Below are 19,678 nucleotides of genomic sequence, written 5' to 3'. Positions count from 1 at the left end.
AAAAATCTCGTACAAAAATTGTATCTGAAGATAATTTTATATTATAATGAGAATATCGGAAAGTGTATGGAAAATAGGTTAAGTTAGAGTAAAAAAGGGGTGCTTCGAGTAAATAAATAACGCCAAGTAAATATTTTCGTTCAGATTTTAGCAATTTAAAAGTGCATTCGGGCCGAGTAGTAAGACTTGTTAAAAATTAATTTCGTATCCAAATGTCGACACCGTATCGTTGTCATCGCGGATACACTTCATTTCGTTTTCACTGTGAAGTGTATACGGGAATAAGGCCTTATAATTGATAATTGATTGATATCGTTCAAATACTAACAGTACTGAAATATTGATAAAATAATACATTCCCAAATTATAACATCAGAGGCGAACCAGCCCAGGAGGCTAAAAGCCTCTCAAATAAAGAATATAAAAAAAACAAAATATAACATAGCGTTTATTCAGGTTTTTTTTGTAGGTATGACAGAAAAAGTGGTCCGGAATCGGCCCCCTATTATCATGTCTCGTCTCAGGTTCTGACCTGTAATTCACATTCGTGATGACAGTAGTACAGTGTCGACTTTCAATGTGGGGCCATAATTTGGGCCCCGAACTCGGGGTTTACAAAAATGTCCAATTGAACGTATCGCATTACAGATCTGTCCAATTAGATGTAACTTACTGTAGAACAAAGTTATTCAGTTTCACTTGTAACAAATTTAGACAATTCTAAGATGTAACAAAGATAAGTTATCCCTTGGAAATAGAATTAGCCTGTACTACAAGATGGTTCTAGCCAGAAACGCTTTGGCTAAAAAAAAGGCGGCCGTACACTGTTTGTCCGGAAGTCAAATATTTGATACTTTTTTTGAGTTTGGTTTGAGATTTGGACAAACATACGAACACTATTTTATGTTTATGTTTTTTTAAATTTTATGTTTTATATCAATTATCAACAAATAACTTGTCGTGTTTCGAATATATTTGATCAGTACAAGTTGATCAAATTTTATCTGTCAAAAAGAATTAAATATTTGGCTTCGGCCAAACAGTGTATGAGTACCCTAAGTAATGAGCGAAATTAAAAATCTCATTGCACTCGCTCCATCCTAGTCCTAAATCCTAATATTGTCCAATTAATCTAATGTTAGATTTAGTGATATTGTCGAATTTTGATCGTGGATAGTTAAATTTTATTTACTGAGCTAATACTTTAATAAAAAATGATCAAGCTTACCAGTGATCCCCAAGTAGCTTCTGACGTTTAACATTTCGGTCCAAACATCTGTCGTTAGACAGATGCTTGTGATCGATCGGAGGCGGTTTCTGACAATTTCTTTGCTTTTTATAAATTTATTTTTCAGGATCTTGCGAAACTGTGTCTCGTGCGGCACTTTATATAGTGGGCATACAGTTTTCATTAGTTGACGAAATCCTTTCTTGTCTACTGTACAAAAAGGCATGTTATCCGTACACACCATGTACATGACACAAGTTGTTATTTCTTTTCCTTAGGTACCGCCAGCTAAAATTAAAACAAAACGAAAATAAAAAGAATGCTCGAATGCATTTGACATCATGTCTTTATATGATGGCGGCAGTCGAAAAATTTTAGTTTTCATTACCAAGTGATCAATTTGAACTATGATTATTTTTAGATAACTTTAAATTCTCTCCCATTAAACATTTTTAATCTGAAATTGAAAACCGCTTGTCCATATTTTTACAAAAAAAAATCAAAACATGCTATTGGAAGAACGAAAATTAATATTATTTTAATATAAGGAACAACTCTAATTGCTATACAAAAATGAATTCTAGGCACGATGAAATTCATCATTTGCTAACCCTTCTCTGCATGATTTTGCTTATTGGTGAAATAAATCAGGGTGGTATAGTTCAACTTAAAGTGAACTTGTTCTTTTATATAATTTTTGGGCATTCAATGTTATGATGAAAATTTCCACCATTATGCAAAGAAGAGTTAACAAAAATGTATTTTCGTGGCCGCCATCATGTATATAAAATTGAATCAGGTTTGCCTCCGTATGAAAAAGGACTATCGAAAGCCGATGTAATAGTTTGTTGCCGTGGACCCATTTTGGGAGTAGTATCAATTCTAGATTCTTGTGATGCTGTTCTTTTTCGTCCCTGATTTAGAACCGGTGCCGGTCTTTCATTAACAGTGGAGATGGCCAAATTTTTATGCTTGAATGTCAAATGATTGAGCATGTTGCTCGTGTTGCGGCAAAAACTTAGAATATGCAAACATAATTTACATTGTACTTTGCTCCCGTCAATTTTGACGTGGGACTACGTCTAACCGGAATATATGGAGGGTAAAATGAAAACCTAAACACAGAACATGCAGGAAAAAATGAAAGATTTCGAATGCTTATAGCTCGAACATTTCGTACTGGATAGGAGAGATGTTTGCATCACTTGATAGGGAATATTTCTACGCATCTATCGCAACTAACAAAATGTTGTTTTTCATTAGATAAACAATTGAATAACTGTAAAATATTAGGCGTTATCTAAACGCCCTAACTGCATCGTTTTGATTGGCCCGATTTACGGTTTCCCTAACACAGCCATCAAAACCAAGCAGCCTTGGGGAAATCGGCATTGCAAATACTTGAAAGTAGGGGGACTTTTGTTCTCATCGAAAAATGTTCCCTAACACAGACTTTAAAACCAAGCAGTGAAATCGGCATTGCAAACACACGAAAGAGCTTAGAGGCGAGTGAACTGAAAAGTTTAAACCCTCTTGAAGCCAAAAAGAAGAAAAAGAACACACGAAAGTAGGGCGAGCTTATGTTCCTACCGAAATGTGTTCCCTAATAGAGATTTCTAAACCAAGGTGCCTGGAGAAATCGGTATTTCAAATTCATGCAAGTCGGGGGTATTTTTGTTCCGACTGGAATGTGTTTCCCTAACACAGACTTCAAATCCATGAAGCGTGGGGAAATCGGCATTGCGAATTCATACAAATCGGGGGTATTTTTGTTCCGATTGAAATGTGTTTCCCTAACACAGACTTCAAAACCGAGGTTTCTGGGGAAATCGGCTCTGCAAATAAATGCAAACTGCGAGTACTTTTGTCCTCGCTTGCCTTTGTGCAGAGTGGAATATGTCTGTCCTAACATGATCTTCTAAACTTAGGAACCTGGGAAAATCGTGCAGCCACTAGAAGCGAATGAACTTCCCAGTTTCAAGCAAATTCGAGATTCGAGAAGTATGTACACTTTTGGGATGTAAACTTCAGAGGGAAATGTAAAATAAAATAATCGTTTGATAATTTTTTTTGTCTTTATTGGAAAGATTTTCAGCCTTAGGCTGGTTCATCAAACGTTTGATAATTCTTCCGTACATATATTTTGTTCTAGTCATCATACCAAACGTAAAAGGTCCGTCATTAAATTTACTTGTAACGAAGAACAATCAATCACAATAAATGAATTGACTTTACACGGCATTTGTTCATTTTTTTCACTCACAGAGCAAATATATTGAACTCAATTGAATTTGGAAACTGTTTCATTCAATCAAGAATTTAATCAATACAAACGAATGATTGCTAAGCTAAGGTAGTTCCACGTGAACCTTGCGGTTATATCATGGATATAACCCACTCATTTTTTTTTTAAAGAACTCCCAAGCCGGACTGATTTTGGATTTTTCTTGATTTTTTTGCCGAAGGTGTTTCTGACATCGTGAATTTTTCCCAACTAGGCTTCTGTAGTTCCAATCGATATTCAATCTGAAAAGAATAAACCAATTTTAATCACAGAGTGTCGGCTATCTAGAAAAATCTTGAAAATCAGGGAATATAAATGAATTTAAGCCCTGTCAAAAAAAATCGCGGAGTTTCGTCACCAATCAGAATTACTATACAAGCCTATTGAATTTTAAATATTGGCAGTAATTGGAAAGTTTGTTATACAAAAATGTTTATTTATCTTGGAATATTATATATATTTTTTTATTTTTTATATTTTTTTCTGTGTGCATTTACTTTGGTGCATGTTGCCTGCCTTTGTCTGTGCGCGAAGGTAAAGGACAAACAACGCGAAAGCAAAGCATACTGTTTGGTATGTGCATATGAATTTTTTCCTACAACATATGCCAACAGGTTCATATGAATCATATGAAATCAAAAAAGCATACACAATAAATCAAGCCAGTTTCTTTCAAATATCTAACATGTCATTTACCCAAAAGCTCATACCAGCCATCTCCTGGGATGTTGCAATCAGCGGTGCCTGGAAACAGTCATGTGTCACAAATAATTTCGAACTGTTCAGAAGGACATGATCGTATTGGAAAGATTCACGAGGATCGTTGAGAAGGTCCAACTCGGCCGTGTTGGAATAAGCTACATGATGACGTTGGGCATTGTCCCGTATTATAAATCTGCTCAAAGAACTGTTGAGATTCTTTGCAAGTTTGCTGGTGATAATCAGAAAAAAAATTTAACCAACATCAGATTCCTTCGTCGACGTAGTTCAATGCTTGGCGTTTCATTTTATCAAATGATTAATCCACCAACATCCAGCAACTTCTAGTTATTTCGATTAAATTTTCTGTTTTTATCCATGAATGATGGTAATGGAACAAAGAACCATTTATCAGAGAATGACATTTGACAATGAAAAAAACTTCGAAAAACTCGCTAATATTTGATGAAAAATAAATTGTGATTTCGTTTGGAATGAAAAGGAATGTTGAATATACCAGCTTTAACCTTCCTATACTCGCGCATAGGTTTGACAGGCCGAGAGTGAATGAGGTGGCTGAATTAAATAATTATTAAAACTGAATGAAGTTAAAGAAAAAAAAATCTGGAGTTTTGGAGTGAGTATACGAGTGACAATTTTGCTTATTATTATTTATTAGAAATGTTATTAAAATTAAATTATTATCAACTCATAACAGTATTAATTTATAAACAATACTCAAATTAACCACTGGATAATAATGATGCATGAATAACAAATTTTCAGCAATTGCTAACAACCATTTACGCTTTGCTTTGCACACCAGAATAGCTACAGAGAATAATCAGTTTTTTCCTAAATCCCGGTTAAAAAGAAAAATATAATGCAGTAGAAACCCGATTATCCGCGGAATAGGCTCTATAGAATTACGGGCTCACTTCAGCGGATAATCGGGGTTCTATTGTACTACTAACCAGCGACTAACGGTACTCCCCCGGGAAGGCATTGATGCTTCAACTCCATCGCCTTTGTCGAAGTGACCTTAGACCGTGGTTCCGAATGGTCGAAACACCTTTACCAGCAAAATTATCGTCAGAGAACCTTTTTATAACCTATTCTAAATTACCTGAAAAAACGCGCTCAAAATGGCCGTGAAGAAAAGGCAACGCTGTCCTTTTTTCTCTGGAACAGGATTTCAATCTCCCTGAATATCTGAACCTGCGAATAAAATAAAATTCAACACTTTTTCAAATCAAATATAAGATATTTACAATACCTGCAGTATTTGTTAAATTTTCTCCGCAAAAATATTTCTTTCACTTTCGCTTCCAATTCGCTTTTTGCGCCATAAGTCGCGATTACAGTCTAAACCCTAGCACTGTTAAAACAAAATGACTAATGACAAAGCCCACTGACAAGACATGCAGATCAAGGTGTTTACGAAGTGGGGTGAGGCACTACATGGTAAATCCAATATAATCAAAATAACTTATAAAAAAAATAAAACAGCAGCGGTCGTATTTTTTTTCTTCTGGGTTTGGATCGATTAATCGACGCAAATTATTCGTTCGCTTCGATTATTGGTTGCGCAGTATTCGTTCGATTAATAATCGATTTCTGTAGGAAGTATTCGATTAATCGAACGATTATCGGGGATCACTAAATTCGACCATGGTTACATCCCAGCAAACGTTAAATCGTACAGATAGCCATAATTAGAGGCGATATACATACATCCAAGACACATTTGGATGATATATGATGCATAAAACTGGCATAAACACGCAAAAGTGGAGGCGATATACGTATATACCATATTTTATATGCATGTAAAGCCGTATATAACGATATACGATGCTTTTTACACTGATATATGATTTCGGACGGCATACGTTTGCCTGGTGCTTTACGTTTGCCCGGTTATTTTTTGTTTCGAAATACAATACCGCGCCACAATATTTCTAGCCTACTACACTTTTTCTGAGTGGTTGTTTCTGTTGTAGTCGTTTTCTGTGGCGATTTATTCCGGGAACCGGTTTTGAATCATAACTGAGTAGATTTCTGAGCGGGCACCCGTTTATATACATTATTTTGAGATATCAGTAGCCTGTTTTCAAATCAATTTTTATGCATAAATTGTCTTCGGGTCAATAAGTAACAAGCATATAACTCTAGGCCTTTTTATCTTTCGAATAAAGTGATTATCATACCTCTACATTCAGCCTGCAAAGAGGTATTACCGTTCAAAACTTTGCACCCCAAACGTAACGCTCTTGTTTTCGAAACCTTGACGTTACACTCCGGTACAGCACTAACATATTGTCATAATTTGTAGAAGCAAAAACAATCGAACACTTCAATTCGAATCCCGCGGTTTGGCCAAGAAAGATAACAATGGCAGACCATTACATACAGATTGTCATAATTAATCGATTTATAAGTTCTGCAGAAATTCGTGATGACATTGCTAAGGATCATGAAACAATCAGAAAGGGTAATCTGAATGAAAGCGGTTTGCGAGGCTCAATAAAAAATAAAATAAAAAATATCTAAAACACATTTTTCAGGAACATATGGAATTGAAAAAAATCTATCGTTGAGATAGACATACTGCTAAACTTGTGAAGCGATATCTATTAGATCAACATTTTGATGTTTAATCTCAGCCACCTCAAAGTTGTAAATTAAGTTGTAATCTGAGACTTTGTGGAAAACCACGTTGTAAGAAATCGAAAGAAACGATCGAGAGAAGGACAGAAGGAAAACATACGATAATAGCGAACCGTGTGTACGATCCTAAAATAACAATCTCACCTATCGGTAGCGGGTGCAATAAAACCCAATGCAATAGAATAACGGAAAGGAAAGGGACCAAGGATCGCACACATTTCTTATCGCGCTAGGTTCCGTTGCCCTTAGAATGCAGTATAAGTGAAAGATAAGCTTTAGCCAGGAGTTGTATGTGTTGAATCACAGATAAGCGATAGGTAAAGGACTTATATGCAAAGGAACAATAACGTTTATAGTTTTCTCTTTCTTTCACACGTTAAATTTAAATTTAGGCTAGAATTAGGATACAAAAAATTGTATAAAAGCCCAAGGTTTTCCGAATAAAGCAAGTAGTCTTTGGAATCGTGTCGTACGATTTAAGTCCGAAACTTCCTATTGAATCGACTGACGAGAGTTCTTCAGATTCAAGTTTTCCAACGTCCGCAGAAATAGTTGTATAATTTGCGCTCGGAGTTCGTGAAGATCTTGTACTCGTTGATCCTCTTGCTTAGTTGATATTTGATAGATTGATCAGCTCCCGTTCGTTGCTCGTTCCGTACGAAATTAGTGCGAAGGCAGTCAGTTCAAATTGTTGAAAGGAATAACACTTTTTTCTTACTTCAACCCTGTAAAGTGCCAATCCAGATTCGCAAGGTTGATTCCTTCGCATCAACCGAGTTTGCGTATTAGTCATCTTTTACACACGTTGAGCATATTAATATGAAAAGAAACAAAAATATGACAGATATTTAGGTTGCCCAAACAGGATGGTACAATATTCCTAACCAAAGAAGTCAACGATTCGTGGAAAGACTACCACAGCGTTTTGAAGCAGTTCTTGCTCCTCAGAAAACGCTCGTTTCTTTTCTTCATCTAATCTAATACCAGGGACAGACATACAGCTGTACTTGCGCTGTAAGAGTACAGCGTTGTGCAGGTACTCTCGTACCATGACGGACATACTTTGGTTGTACACTGTACCACATGTCAAACTGACAATCAGAAATTTGCAATGTATTTTCACCAATATTTCAATGAAAAAGGTTTTTATTTAGCGTCTAAACTATCAAACACAACAAATATGTTTCCAATCTGAGTTATTAACTCAAGAGAAAGTCAATGAAAAGAATGTATACCAAGTGTTTTGATTCGGTTTGTTCATGCTACCCACCACTAACCGTCTATGGCGCTGCGCGCAGTACAACTGTAGCCATGTACAGCGGTAAAATAGGTCGGTACAGGTACATCGATTGTACCGAGTTGCTTGCATGGTTCTAGCGCTGTACATGGTGACAGACATACAATTTTCGAAGTACAACGCTAGTACAGCTGTATGTCTGTCATAAGTATAACTTGTACTTATTATGTCCTCACGTCATCAAACGATAAGATATAGGAAGCCTACATATGATCCATTCAAGTCAGCTGTAGTTGTTATAGGCCTACCGAGCCTATAAAATAAATATTTATTATTATCACGACTCAGGTCAGAACTTGTTAGTTTAGTCATCAACCATTTTCAAATTACTTTCAATATGCTCAACTCAATGAAAACCATATTTTCAATAAATCAAATCATAGATCAAATGTTGTTTTATATGTCATGTGTTTTGTCTACCTCGTGTATATTTGTACAGAATAATACTATAATTGCTTTTATCAAGTTTTTCAAATCCATTCTTATGCTTACTTGCAGTACCCGAGGAATTCCAGTTCGACCCAGTGACGAAAACATATGGAGATCCAACCCGACGACCTGAGATCAAATCCAGTACGATAGAGTTCATTGCTCCTTCGGAATATATGGTAAGCTTTTCGTTTATTTTGTTGCATCTTCCGATTAACTCACTTATCTTCGTTGTGGTTTGTTTAGCTGAGACCTCCCCAGCCGGCGATTTATCTATTCCTGCTGGATGTCTCATCTATAGCACAACAAACTGGTTATTTGCATACCGTTTGCAACACGCTCGTCGATCATTTGGAAAGTTTACCGGGTGATGCACGAACTCAGGTAGGCTTCATAGCGTACAACAGCGCGATTCATTTCTACAACATCGCTGAGGGATACAGTCAACCACATGAAGTTACTGTGCTGGATGTTGAAGGTTGGTTATGGGATGATCTTTTTTTGCACTCGTGTTCATATACTTTGCATTCCAGATGTATTCCTACCATATCCGGACAATTTACTGGTAAATCTGAAGGAATGCAAGGAATTGATAAAAGATCTATTGACGCAACTTCCGAAACGTTTCGAACACACGCATGACACACACAGCGCTCTCGGTGCCGCTTTGCAGGTGGCTTTCAAGTTGATGGTAAGAACGCGGTTCAACATTTGACACTTTCAACTGTTGTTCATCACATACATTGTGTTTCAGAGTGCTTCCGGTGGTCGAGTCACAGTGTTTCAGTGCTGTCTACCAAATTACGGACCAGGTGCATTGCAGTCAAGGTGTGTGTGTATGGCTTACTTCGAAACATTTAGATTTTTAACGTTTCAACTATATTTCAGGGAGGATCCGAACAATCGTTCTTCTAAAGATGTGGCCCACCTTGGGCCAGCGACTGATTTCTACAAGCGCCTGGCGCTTGATTGCTCCGCCCAACAGATTGCTGTTGACCTGTTCTTACTAAATAGCCAATACTGTGATCTCGCAACAATTTGTAAGAAACCGTTTGTTTCTGTATCATGCAGACTTGAACGACCAAACTCTCTTTCTAGCTGGAATCAGTAAATTCAGTGGTGGGTGCATGCAACACATCCCATTGTTCAGTGCAGCGAAGCCCCAGTTAGTGAAATCTTTACAGAAATGTTTCGAGCGGTATCTCACGCGTAAAATTGGCTTTGAGGCTGTCATGCGAGTGAGATGTACTCGAGGGCTGGCAATTCACACATTCCATGGTAACTTCTTCGTCCGATCAACGGATCTTCTTTCGCTGCCTAACGTCAATCCAGACGCTGGATTCGGAATGCAGGTAAGTTTATTTTGCGTCTATTGGATTTCATTTGATACTTGAATAACGAACAATTCTCCACAATAACAGCTAACCTATGAAGAAAGCTTGGCTGAGTGCAAAACGGTATGTTTCCAAGCGGCGTTGTTATACACCAGCAGCAAAGCTGAGCGAAGAATTCGTGTCCACACACTTTGCATACCGGTCACGTCCAGCCTTTCGGAAGTGATGTATTCGGCCGATGCGCAGTGTATTGTTGGGCTGTTGAGCAAAATGGCCGTTGATCGATCACTGAGCTCTAGTTTGTCCGACGCCAGAGATGCCTTCATCAATGCGACTGTTGATATTTTCAGCGCATTCAAGATTGCGCAAAATTTGCCCCAGAATTCCGGAACCATCGTAGCGCCAGAGAATCTCGCATTACTACCACTGTATATTCTAGCGATGTTGAAGCATGTGAGTGTGTTTGATTGCAGCGAATTCCTGATTTTGTTTTCGTTGAATGCGGTATGTTGTGTTTTTTTATAGACTGCCTTCAGGGTTGGAACCAGTACCCGTTTGGATGACCGAGTGTTCGCCATGAGTGAAATGAAGACCATGCCGCTGGACCAGCTGATAAGATACATTTATCCGGACTTTTATGTGCTCGATGAGCTGTTCCTCAGTGCTTCTCGGGAGACAACGGATGGAGAAGCTCATCTGGTGGAGCCTCCACGGTTGCAGCTGTCTGCTGAAAAGTGAGTAAAATTTCAAAAACTAATAAAAAACAAATATGTTTTTATTGAGATTATGATTGTGGATTGTCATGAAATTATGAGAGAGCATCTTCCTTCCGAGTGTTCACGTTTTCTATTACACAAGATTCTTTTTTCACGCGACTTTTTCACGTCATTTTTTCACAAGATTTTATTACGCGATTTGGTACTGGCTAATCTACACTTCGTTGGGAAGAGAAATCCTGCGTGTATATAATAGACACTGCCGCAAGGTTTCGTTAGAAACAGATCATTTTACATAAATTCAATCGCCTCACCATCAAGCTCCAAATTCCGGATAGAGATGGATTGATGAAAGCTTCACAATATGAAGAAGGTTGATAGCTGACTGGAGTGAATATGACAGAGCAGTGAAAAATAGAAAAACGGAAACATAGTTACGTCCAGATATTTCCAGCTCAGAGCTTACTTCATGCTACGCCATATATCGATGTGACCGCAGCTCTGCCACTAGCAATCGTCAGCGTGGGGGCGGAGTTTTAGTGGCGGTTTACGCAACCAAATCGCTATACTGCTTCTTGTTACGTAGCATTTTGGAGTATGCTGTCTGCGTGTGGTCTCCGTTTCACAGCACGACAATCATATGGATGAAGAGAGTGCAGCTTAGTTTCATTCGATATGCTCTCCGAAATCTCCCTTGGACATATCCAGACCATCTCCCAGACTACTCGAGCCGCTGCAGACTGACTGCGTTAGAATCGCTAGCTTCTAAGCTTGCTAACCCTAAAAAAATATTTGCGTTTGATCTGTTAAATGGAAATCTTGACTGCCCATCTTTATTGTATAATGTATCGTTCTATGTACCATCCCGACAACTACGTGAGCGCGATTTATTGTTTTTCAGTCGCCAAAGGGATTTCCTATGGATTCCATAATCCCATACAAAATTGTGGAGGCGATCTGGCGTAGTGGTAACATCCATTCCTCTCACGCTAAAGGTCACGAGTTCAATTCTCACTCCCGACATTCTTCCAAAAATGGAAGTAAAAGTGACGAACCAGCCGAATGAGTTGAAAGTCACTATAATACAGATAAAAAAAAACCCATACAAAATTGTTTCCGTGAATGCAATAGTGCTTGTGCTGTGATCGATTTGACCATGTTCAAAACAGTATTCAACACTAGATTGCCCAAGCAAGTCATTTGACTGCTTTTCAATTTTAATTAGGAATGCTGTCATGTATACAATGGCACAGTTTCTTAGAATGTTGTGACTTTTTACACAACATATATCTGTGTTTTTTTAATAATTATAGTTACCTCCCCCTCCTTTATTTCCGGAGAGATATATGTGTTATACCTATATAGCCCAAAAGCAGTCATTTTTGCAAATTCTGAACTATCATGTGGAGATGAGCAGATATTATTCAAAGTGAAACATCTGACAGCGAAGATAACGATGAGGAGTCGATCACCAATGATGAAAATGAAAATTTCATCAATATATCTGGGAAAAGGTGCAGGATGCTAAGCAGTGCAGACTCTGACTCTGATCTGAAATTGGACGAAACTGGTGTTCCTGGAAGGTTACCATCAACTTGTATTTTCCAGGATGTGAAAGGGCCAACAGGTAACGCAAAAACGAGCGATATGGCAGATGGTCTGACCTCGTTGATAACAGATAACAATATTATCTATATGTATAAAAATAGATTTCTGTCTGTATGTCTGTCTGATTCTTATGGACTCGGCTGCCATACAAATGAAACACAAATTTCTGCATAACTCGAGAATTAATCAAGCAAATGAAATGAAATTAGGCATGTGAAGGTTTTAGGGACCAATAAATGTTTTTATGGTGGTTTGACACTCCTTTCCTCTCTCTGAAGAGGGGGGTTGGAAGTTGCTCAACAACTCGAGAACCAATCAAACAAATTGAATCAAAATTAGCATATAGAGGTTTTAGAGGTCGATTAACGTTTCTATGGCATTTCGACACTCCTCCCCTCTCTCTAAAGGGAGGCTCCCATACAAATGAAATACAAATTTCTGCGTAACTCGAGAATTAATCAAGCAAATGAAACCAAATTTGGCATGTGGAGGTTTTAGGATGCAATAAATGTTTTTATGGCGGTTAGACATTCCACCTCTCTTTTTAAGGGGGGGCTGCCATACAAATGAAACACAAATTTCTGCGTAACTCGAGAATTAATCAAGTAAATGTGAAGGTTTTAGGGACCAATAAATGTTTTAAGGTGGTTAGACACTCCTCCATCCTCTCTATGGGGGGGCTACCATACAAATGAGCATAAATGTCTGCATAACTCGAGAATTAATCAAGCAAATGAAACCAAATTTGGCATGTGGAGGTTTTAGGATGCAATAAATGTTTTTATGGCGGTTAGACATTCCACCTCTCTTTTTAAGGGGGGGGGGGGGGCTGCCATACAAATGAAACACAAATTTCTGCGTAACTCGAGAATTAATCAAGTAAATGTGAAGGTTTTAGGGACCAATAAATGTTTTAAGGTGGTTAGACACTCCTCCATCCTCTCTATGGGGGGGCTACCATACAAATGAAGCATAAATGTCTGCAGAACTCGAGAACTTATCATGCAAACAGAACCAAATTTGGCATTTAGGAGACAAGAAACGTTTCTGAGGTGGTTTGACATTCCTCCCCCTCTACATGGGTTGCGCTGAATAACTCGAGAAGTAATCAAGCAAATGGAATCAATCTTGGCATATGGATGTTTTAGGGATCGATAAATGTTTCTATGATGGTTCGATACTCTTCCCCTGTCTCTAAGGAGAGGCTGCCATACAAATGAAACACAAATTTCTGAATAACTCGAGAACTAATAGAACAAATGGAGAAAAATTTGGGATGTGAGGGTTTTTGGGTACGAGAAATGTTTCTATGATGGTATGACACCCCTCCTTTCTCTGGAATGGAGAAAAGGTTCCATAAAAATAATACACATATTCCAACCTAATATGACAATTGAAAATTTTCGGAAAACTCTGAAGGAAAATGGGAAAATTCGAAAAATTCAATTCGCATGTGTTCTACAATTACATATTGCGTTGTTAGTCCATTTGATGTTTGCGGTAACGAAATTGATCTTCGTTCGAAAGTGGAAATGGATTTTAATGTGATAAAACGCACTCCTATATCGTCTTCTATCTATATAAAAAAATGGATCGCCGAATGTGATGATAAGAGCAAAACTCGAGAAAGGAATTGTCCGATTTAGGTCTGTCTTCTTTCTATCATATTTTCTGTATCAAACATTTATTCCATGTAACGGAGAAACATGTTATTTGCAAGTGGATGAAAACTCTTGCACGAGAATTGTGTCTGAAAATAATTTGATGAGTTTTGATAGAAGTACTGAAATTTTATAGCAAAAAAATAAAAATAAAGGGAAGATTAGAAAATCAATCAACGAACAATTCTGCGATTGGACCCATGAACGTGCGCTTAGTTAAAAAACGTGGATGCGATAACGAAAAAAAAAATTTGAGCGGGACGAAGTTTGCCGGGTCAGCTAGTCAAGCATATAAAAAACGCACATATGTTGACTGCTGAATTTTGAGGAATGATTGAACAACAGAATTATCTGAAATATTTGCATTTATTGGGATTTTATATGCTCGTGGAGCTTTGAGAATATTGAGAATAGTCAAGCTTGCTATCAACCAGGGCAAAATATTACAGTTGACGAGCAATTATTTTCGACAAAAACCAGATGCAGATTTTCACAGTATATGCCTAATAAACTCAATAAACTTGGCATACAATTAGAATGAATGTTTTGAATAGTTTTTCTTATTTGCGGAAATATCATCCGTGCTTTTCTGTGAACACTGTGACCAATTTTCCCTAACATGTCACTCGCGTCTAAATTATTGACAAAAAAAAAACAATTCCAGTTGGAAGCATTAGAGGAAACAAAAGAGAACTATCCAAATCAGCTTATCAGACGGAAGATAACATGCTTCGTTTTTCAACTCTGTTATGTAAATCAGAGAATAGTGTTCTTACAGTATGTAAAAGCGGACTAAATAAAAGAGTACCTGTTTTTGATTCTAAGCATGAATATGTGAAAATTTATAAAACTAATAAAAAACACACGAAAAGATTTCCACTTCATTTAAAAAAAATATGGCCTCCGTCAATACACCTGGAGGTCACCAATTCGAACAGAATCCCTGATCGACCATGTTCTGATAGACGGTTGTCATCCCTCGGACAAAACTGACGTCAGAACCTATTGAGGTTCTAACTTCGATTCAGATCACTATCTAGTGATGGTTATGATGCGCCCAAAACTCTCCGTTGTGAACAACATCCGGTATCGATGCCCTCGACGGTACAATCTCTAGCGACTGGAGAAAAACTACGCGCATTCGCTCGAAGCTGCGCTGCCAGAAAAAAAACGAACTCTTTCGGAGCTCCTCTTGAGGACTGTTGGAACATGGTCAAGACAGCAATCAACAGCGTAACGGAGACCATCCCAGGTCTCCTGGAACAATGGAAGCGATTACGTTGGTGCAGTAAACAATAACGATGTTAAGAATGCCATCAAACAGCTTAAGAACAACAAATCAACTGGGAAAGATGAAATCGAAGCGGAACTTTTCAAGATGGGCAGGGAAAAGATGGTTAATTGTCTGCATATACTGATTGTCAGAATTTATGAAACGAAACAGCCACCGGAGGAGTGGAAAAATGGGGTTATTATCCCTATCTTCAAGAAAGGTGACAAACTAGACTGTGGATACTTCCGTACAATCACCACTTAAAAAGAGACCTCAAATTATTTTCCGTCGTCCATCACCACTAACGAACAGATTCGTGAGTAGTTATCAGGCCGGCTTCATCGAAGGTTGGTCTACTACTGAGCAAATCTTTACATTGTGGCAGATCCTCCAGAAACGTCGTGTGCGTGTACGAATATCGGGTTTATTATTTGATTAATTCAAGTTCCGCAAGGGGCTTCGCCAAGACGATGGTCTCTCCTACCTGTTATTCAACATTGCACTAGGGGATGTTATGAGACGAGTGGCGTGTAACTTGCGTAGCACGATTGTTAAAAACCCTAGTCTATTCATTTGTTCCGTTGATGGCATGGACAATGTCGGCAGAACATTTGATTCGGTAGCTGAACATTACAGTAGACTTAAACATTAAGGAGAGAGAGTTGCAAAGATAATTAATGCGTCTAAAATCAAACACGTGTTGGCATCCGGATCCGATCCCGACAGGGCCCGATTAGGCAGTAGTGTAATGATAGACGGCGTTGAGTTCAAAGTATTGGACCAATTTGTCTACCTTGGTTCAATGGTAATGTCTGGTAATGATGCCAGCCGCTAGTTCCGGAGACGCATCATCATTGGGAGTCGTGTCTACAATGATCTCCACAAGCACTTGAGGTTAAAAAGACAATCGTAGCAATCGTATGGAATGTTTCCTGTACTAAACCCTCATAAGACCGGTTGTCCTTTACAGGCACGAGACGTGCACCATTCTTGAATAGGACCTGCGTGCATTCGGAATGACGTGAACGACGTGTTTTAAAAAACATCTTCGGCGGTGTGCAGAAAGACGACGTATGGGACACAGGATGAACCACGAGCTCACACAACTCACCGGCGAACTTTTAGATGCTTTTTTTTGGGCGTGGTTGTGTTTTGCTTTTAGTTGCACGTTGAAACTTGTTGCTGTTAGAGATCATGTCATGCGCAACTGATGGAAGGATGGGAATGAAGTGGATAATTTAGACACAAATATGCTTGTTTCGCACTGAAATGCATAAAAACCATCGAAAAAACTGAATGGACGATAACTTCGTCAAATATGCTTCTTTTCATACACTACACAAAAAAAATCGCACAAAAAAACCGCGCAGAAAAAAATATGACTCAAGCCTAAAATTACCCGTTTGTTTGATGATTCTTATACATAATCTTGCTATGCTTTGACTGTCATCTATCAGTTTAGAGCTGCCCACGTTGGTAAATCAAATATTTAGATTTCGAAGATCGTTCGTTCATTGTGTCTTCGCTTAGCCAATTTTGGAATCTTAGTATGATTGTTGTTGTTGTGCTTCCTGTAGCATAGATTTTCTTGTGGAGCGATTCGGCTTTCAGGATACGGCTGCTTGACGAACTTGACTTGTTATAAATTTATCACTCAAAATAATCTCAGTGTTGCCACAAATTTGTACTCGTAACTACACTGCTCTTATAGTAAATTCTTGCTGCGATTTGTACGCGAAACGAGTGAAAAGAGTAACTCAATTTTTGAACCTAGATTTTATATAGCGACCGATTGGTCAACTCAGAGTTACATAGAGAACATCATTTTGTTTGGAAGAATGAATATTCATCGGTAGTCGTAGTATCTAACAGATTGCGATCTTTTTAGTCAGACCAGACCAGACAATCTGCGAGTTATCGTGGCTGACCGGAAACAACCAAACGAGATTGTTGTCGATCAGTGATTTACTTTGGAGTATCGCATTTACATCCTCTCTCACGTAGTAGAAATTGAGCCCGAAGTGCGAATCCATTACGAGTGATGGAGTTGAAGTGATGGAGTTGAAGTTTAAGGCTACTCGTGCGACTTTTTGTCCTCAAGCTCATGACATATCTGAAGTCAAAGGTGCGCAGCGGTGTGATCACTCCTAAAGTTCCACTACAAGTATCTTCGACGATGCCCGGTTGGCTTGCTTGAAAAACCATGTGCAACCGATAAGCAAAATCAGATCCCTTTTGGCATCCGTGTGGATAGCCAATGTATGCCTTTGTGGTCACGATATCGATATCGAGCAGGCTGTTTGGTTCTGCAAGATCGATATGCCCGAGTATGAGATGTGTTGGTTAATTTGAGCTTGTTTAAATGTCTTCTCTTGAAAGTTATCTAGTTTCGTATCTCCCATCTGTTTAATGCTAAGTATAATTGTTTATATGCAAAAACTTATTTGGATCTTTGAAACTGTTGTATCTGAGTCAGTACAAATAAACGAATTTGGTGATAAATATAGCGTTGCTACTCGCAAATGCTATTTCACATCTTCTTCGTCTCTGAAAGGGGGTGAAAATGCATTTTGTAGGTCTACATGTCTTTACTACATTTATTTCGTTATCTTGTTGATAAACTACATGTAAAGAAATCACAATGACTAAAAAGCCGCTTCTCATTCAGGTTCGATTCACGATCTATGTTTTTGCTGGACTGTGGCCCCGAGATGTTCATCTACGTTGGATCGAATGTGGCACCAGCGATCTTGAGTGACGTTATAGGTAAGCATTGACCCTTCGAGGCACTTAAAAAATTAGAATCATTCTATATGTTTGCAGGAGTGAACTCCGTTCCGGAGATTCCCGATTTCTGCATTGATCTCCCAAGTCGGGAGACGGCCGCAAGCGAGGCACTGTTTGCATTTATCGACAGTATCAACGAGGAGAAGCCGTACTCTACTTACATACAGGTTATCAGGTACTGTACCAATGCTCTTGTAGATAACGATATTTATTCGTTATGCTTTTTTTCCTTCGCATTCGCAGGGATACGAGCCAATTCCGGTCGTTGTTCGTGGAAAAGTTCGTCGACGATAGGAATCAGAGTTCGATGTCCTATTACGAATTTTTACAGCACTTAAGGACCCAGGTAAAGTAAGCTATGCTTGCCTAAGTGCTTACTAAGACGAGGACATAGTGAAATATAGAGTTCAGCATAGCGTCAGGAGCACACTATATAATAAAGGCATGATCAAGCGGGAGAACGGGGAAAAAGTTAGTAATAACCATATGAGGAAACAGGATAAACAATTGTAGTAAATTATGTATAATAAACAATGTGAGACCCATTTAAACCTTGCAAATCGTTGGTTGAAAGTGTAAAAAAACATAGATATATAATATAAAAAAATATATATAAATGCTAGACTACTTTAAACGAAAAAAACACTCACTTTTTGTAGACGACTGCAAACATTCAATTTCATTGTAACAAATAAACCGAATTAGGACAACAGCGAGAAGATGAATAGAATCAATTTTTTTTTTCTCAAAACAACCAAATTTAAATAAGTGAAACAAAAAAGCCAAATCAATGCGCGTCAACTGTTGGAGGGAGAATCAATTTTTAAATTAATTAGGATATTTTGAGAATAAGTGCGATAAAATGTGTGTGTGACGGGAAACTATGCACCTGAAAGAAGGTTGTACGATCTAATTCTTCTCATGCTTCAATAATGAAAAACACAAACTAAATTGATTTAGCAGATACATTTGAACCCGGGCATCATCATAATTTTCTTGGTGGCTATATTTATTTAAAAAAGTGAATGAGTGAATGTTGTTACGTCATGTTTTGCTCTTCGAACAAAATTATGAGTAATCAAAGCGAAGGATCATTGCAATAAACCACAGGGAACGGAGGGATTCCGGCTAGCGTTGAAAACAGTATATCTTAATAAACCCCAAAGTAATCAATACTATTTTGCATGTTTGGATTAGTTTGTATCGTTATCATTTAGTAAGGTTAAATGCTTCAGTGAACTGTTGATTTTAGTCGATGGTTTTACTTCTGCTTGATTGAGTTATTCGACCCAAGCTAGAGGCTAGAGGAAAGTGATCACAGATGTTGAGGAGCGCTTGAAGTATCTGTGTACGCGTGTTGGTTACAATTGATTCTTAGGAACATATAAAATGAAATATATGAAATTATGACCTCGAGATCCCTCAGGATTTCTTCACTGGATGACAAAGCACTTTTTTATCTCTTTCGTTTATTTGATTTAAACTCATTAGCATTTTTAGTTGTTACAGAGTCGGATACATTCCTGTACACATATATTTATGTATTAACTCACGGTGAGCATGTTTTGAAAAAAAAATATTAAACACATTTTAATATACAGTGATGGCGAAAATATTAAATACAGGCTTAACATGCATATTTGTATCAATCTCTCAGACGAAATATCTCTCTGAAAACGGCATCACTAATAG

The 19,678-nt window shown here is 38.0% G+C and overlaps 1 protein-coding gene across 2 annotated transcripts in view; it reads left to right on the top strand.

The window, feature by feature from the left end:
* Nucleotides 1-18,711, top strand: part of LOC129771914 (protein transport protein Sec24A-like) — a 35,401-nt gene extending 16,690 nt beyond the window's left edge. For both annotated transcript variants that reach the window (XM_055776050.1, XM_055776051.1), the window contains 11 exons: nucleotides 8,677-8,786; nucleotides 8,854-9,085; nucleotides 9,141-9,298; nucleotides 9,362-9,435; nucleotides 9,496-9,647; nucleotides 9,706-9,959; nucleotides 10,029-10,394; nucleotides 10,467-10,675; nucleotides 17,868-17,965; nucleotides 18,023-18,161; nucleotides 18,230-18,711. In XM_055776050.1, coding sequence (XP_055632025.1) covers nucleotides 8,677-8,786; nucleotides 8,854-9,085; nucleotides 9,141-9,298; nucleotides 9,362-9,435; nucleotides 9,496-9,647; nucleotides 9,706-9,959; nucleotides 10,029-10,394; nucleotides 10,467-10,675; nucleotides 17,868-17,965; nucleotides 18,023-18,161; nucleotides 18,230-18,341 — 1,904 coding nt within the window. In that variant the 3' untranslated portion in view covers nucleotides 18,342-18,711. The remainder of the gene's footprint in view (nucleotides 1-8,676; nucleotides 8,787-8,853; nucleotides 9,086-9,140; nucleotides 9,299-9,361; nucleotides 9,436-9,495; nucleotides 9,648-9,705; nucleotides 9,960-10,028; nucleotides 10,395-10,466; nucleotides 10,676-17,867; nucleotides 17,966-18,022; nucleotides 18,162-18,229) is intronic.
* The last annotated feature ends 967 nt before the right edge of the window (nucleotides 18,712-19,678 follow it).

This window comes from Toxorhynchites rutilus, chromosome 2, assembly GCF_029784135.1.
Source record: "Toxorhynchites rutilus septentrionalis strain SRP chromosome 2, ASM2978413v1, whole genome shotgun sequence".
Taxonomy (NCBI): domain Eukaryota; kingdom Metazoa; phylum Arthropoda; class Insecta; order Diptera; family Culicidae; genus Toxorhynchites; species Toxorhynchites rutilus.
Note: the sequence above shows the minus strand (reverse complement) of the source record. Positions and strands in the feature narration are given on the sequence as shown.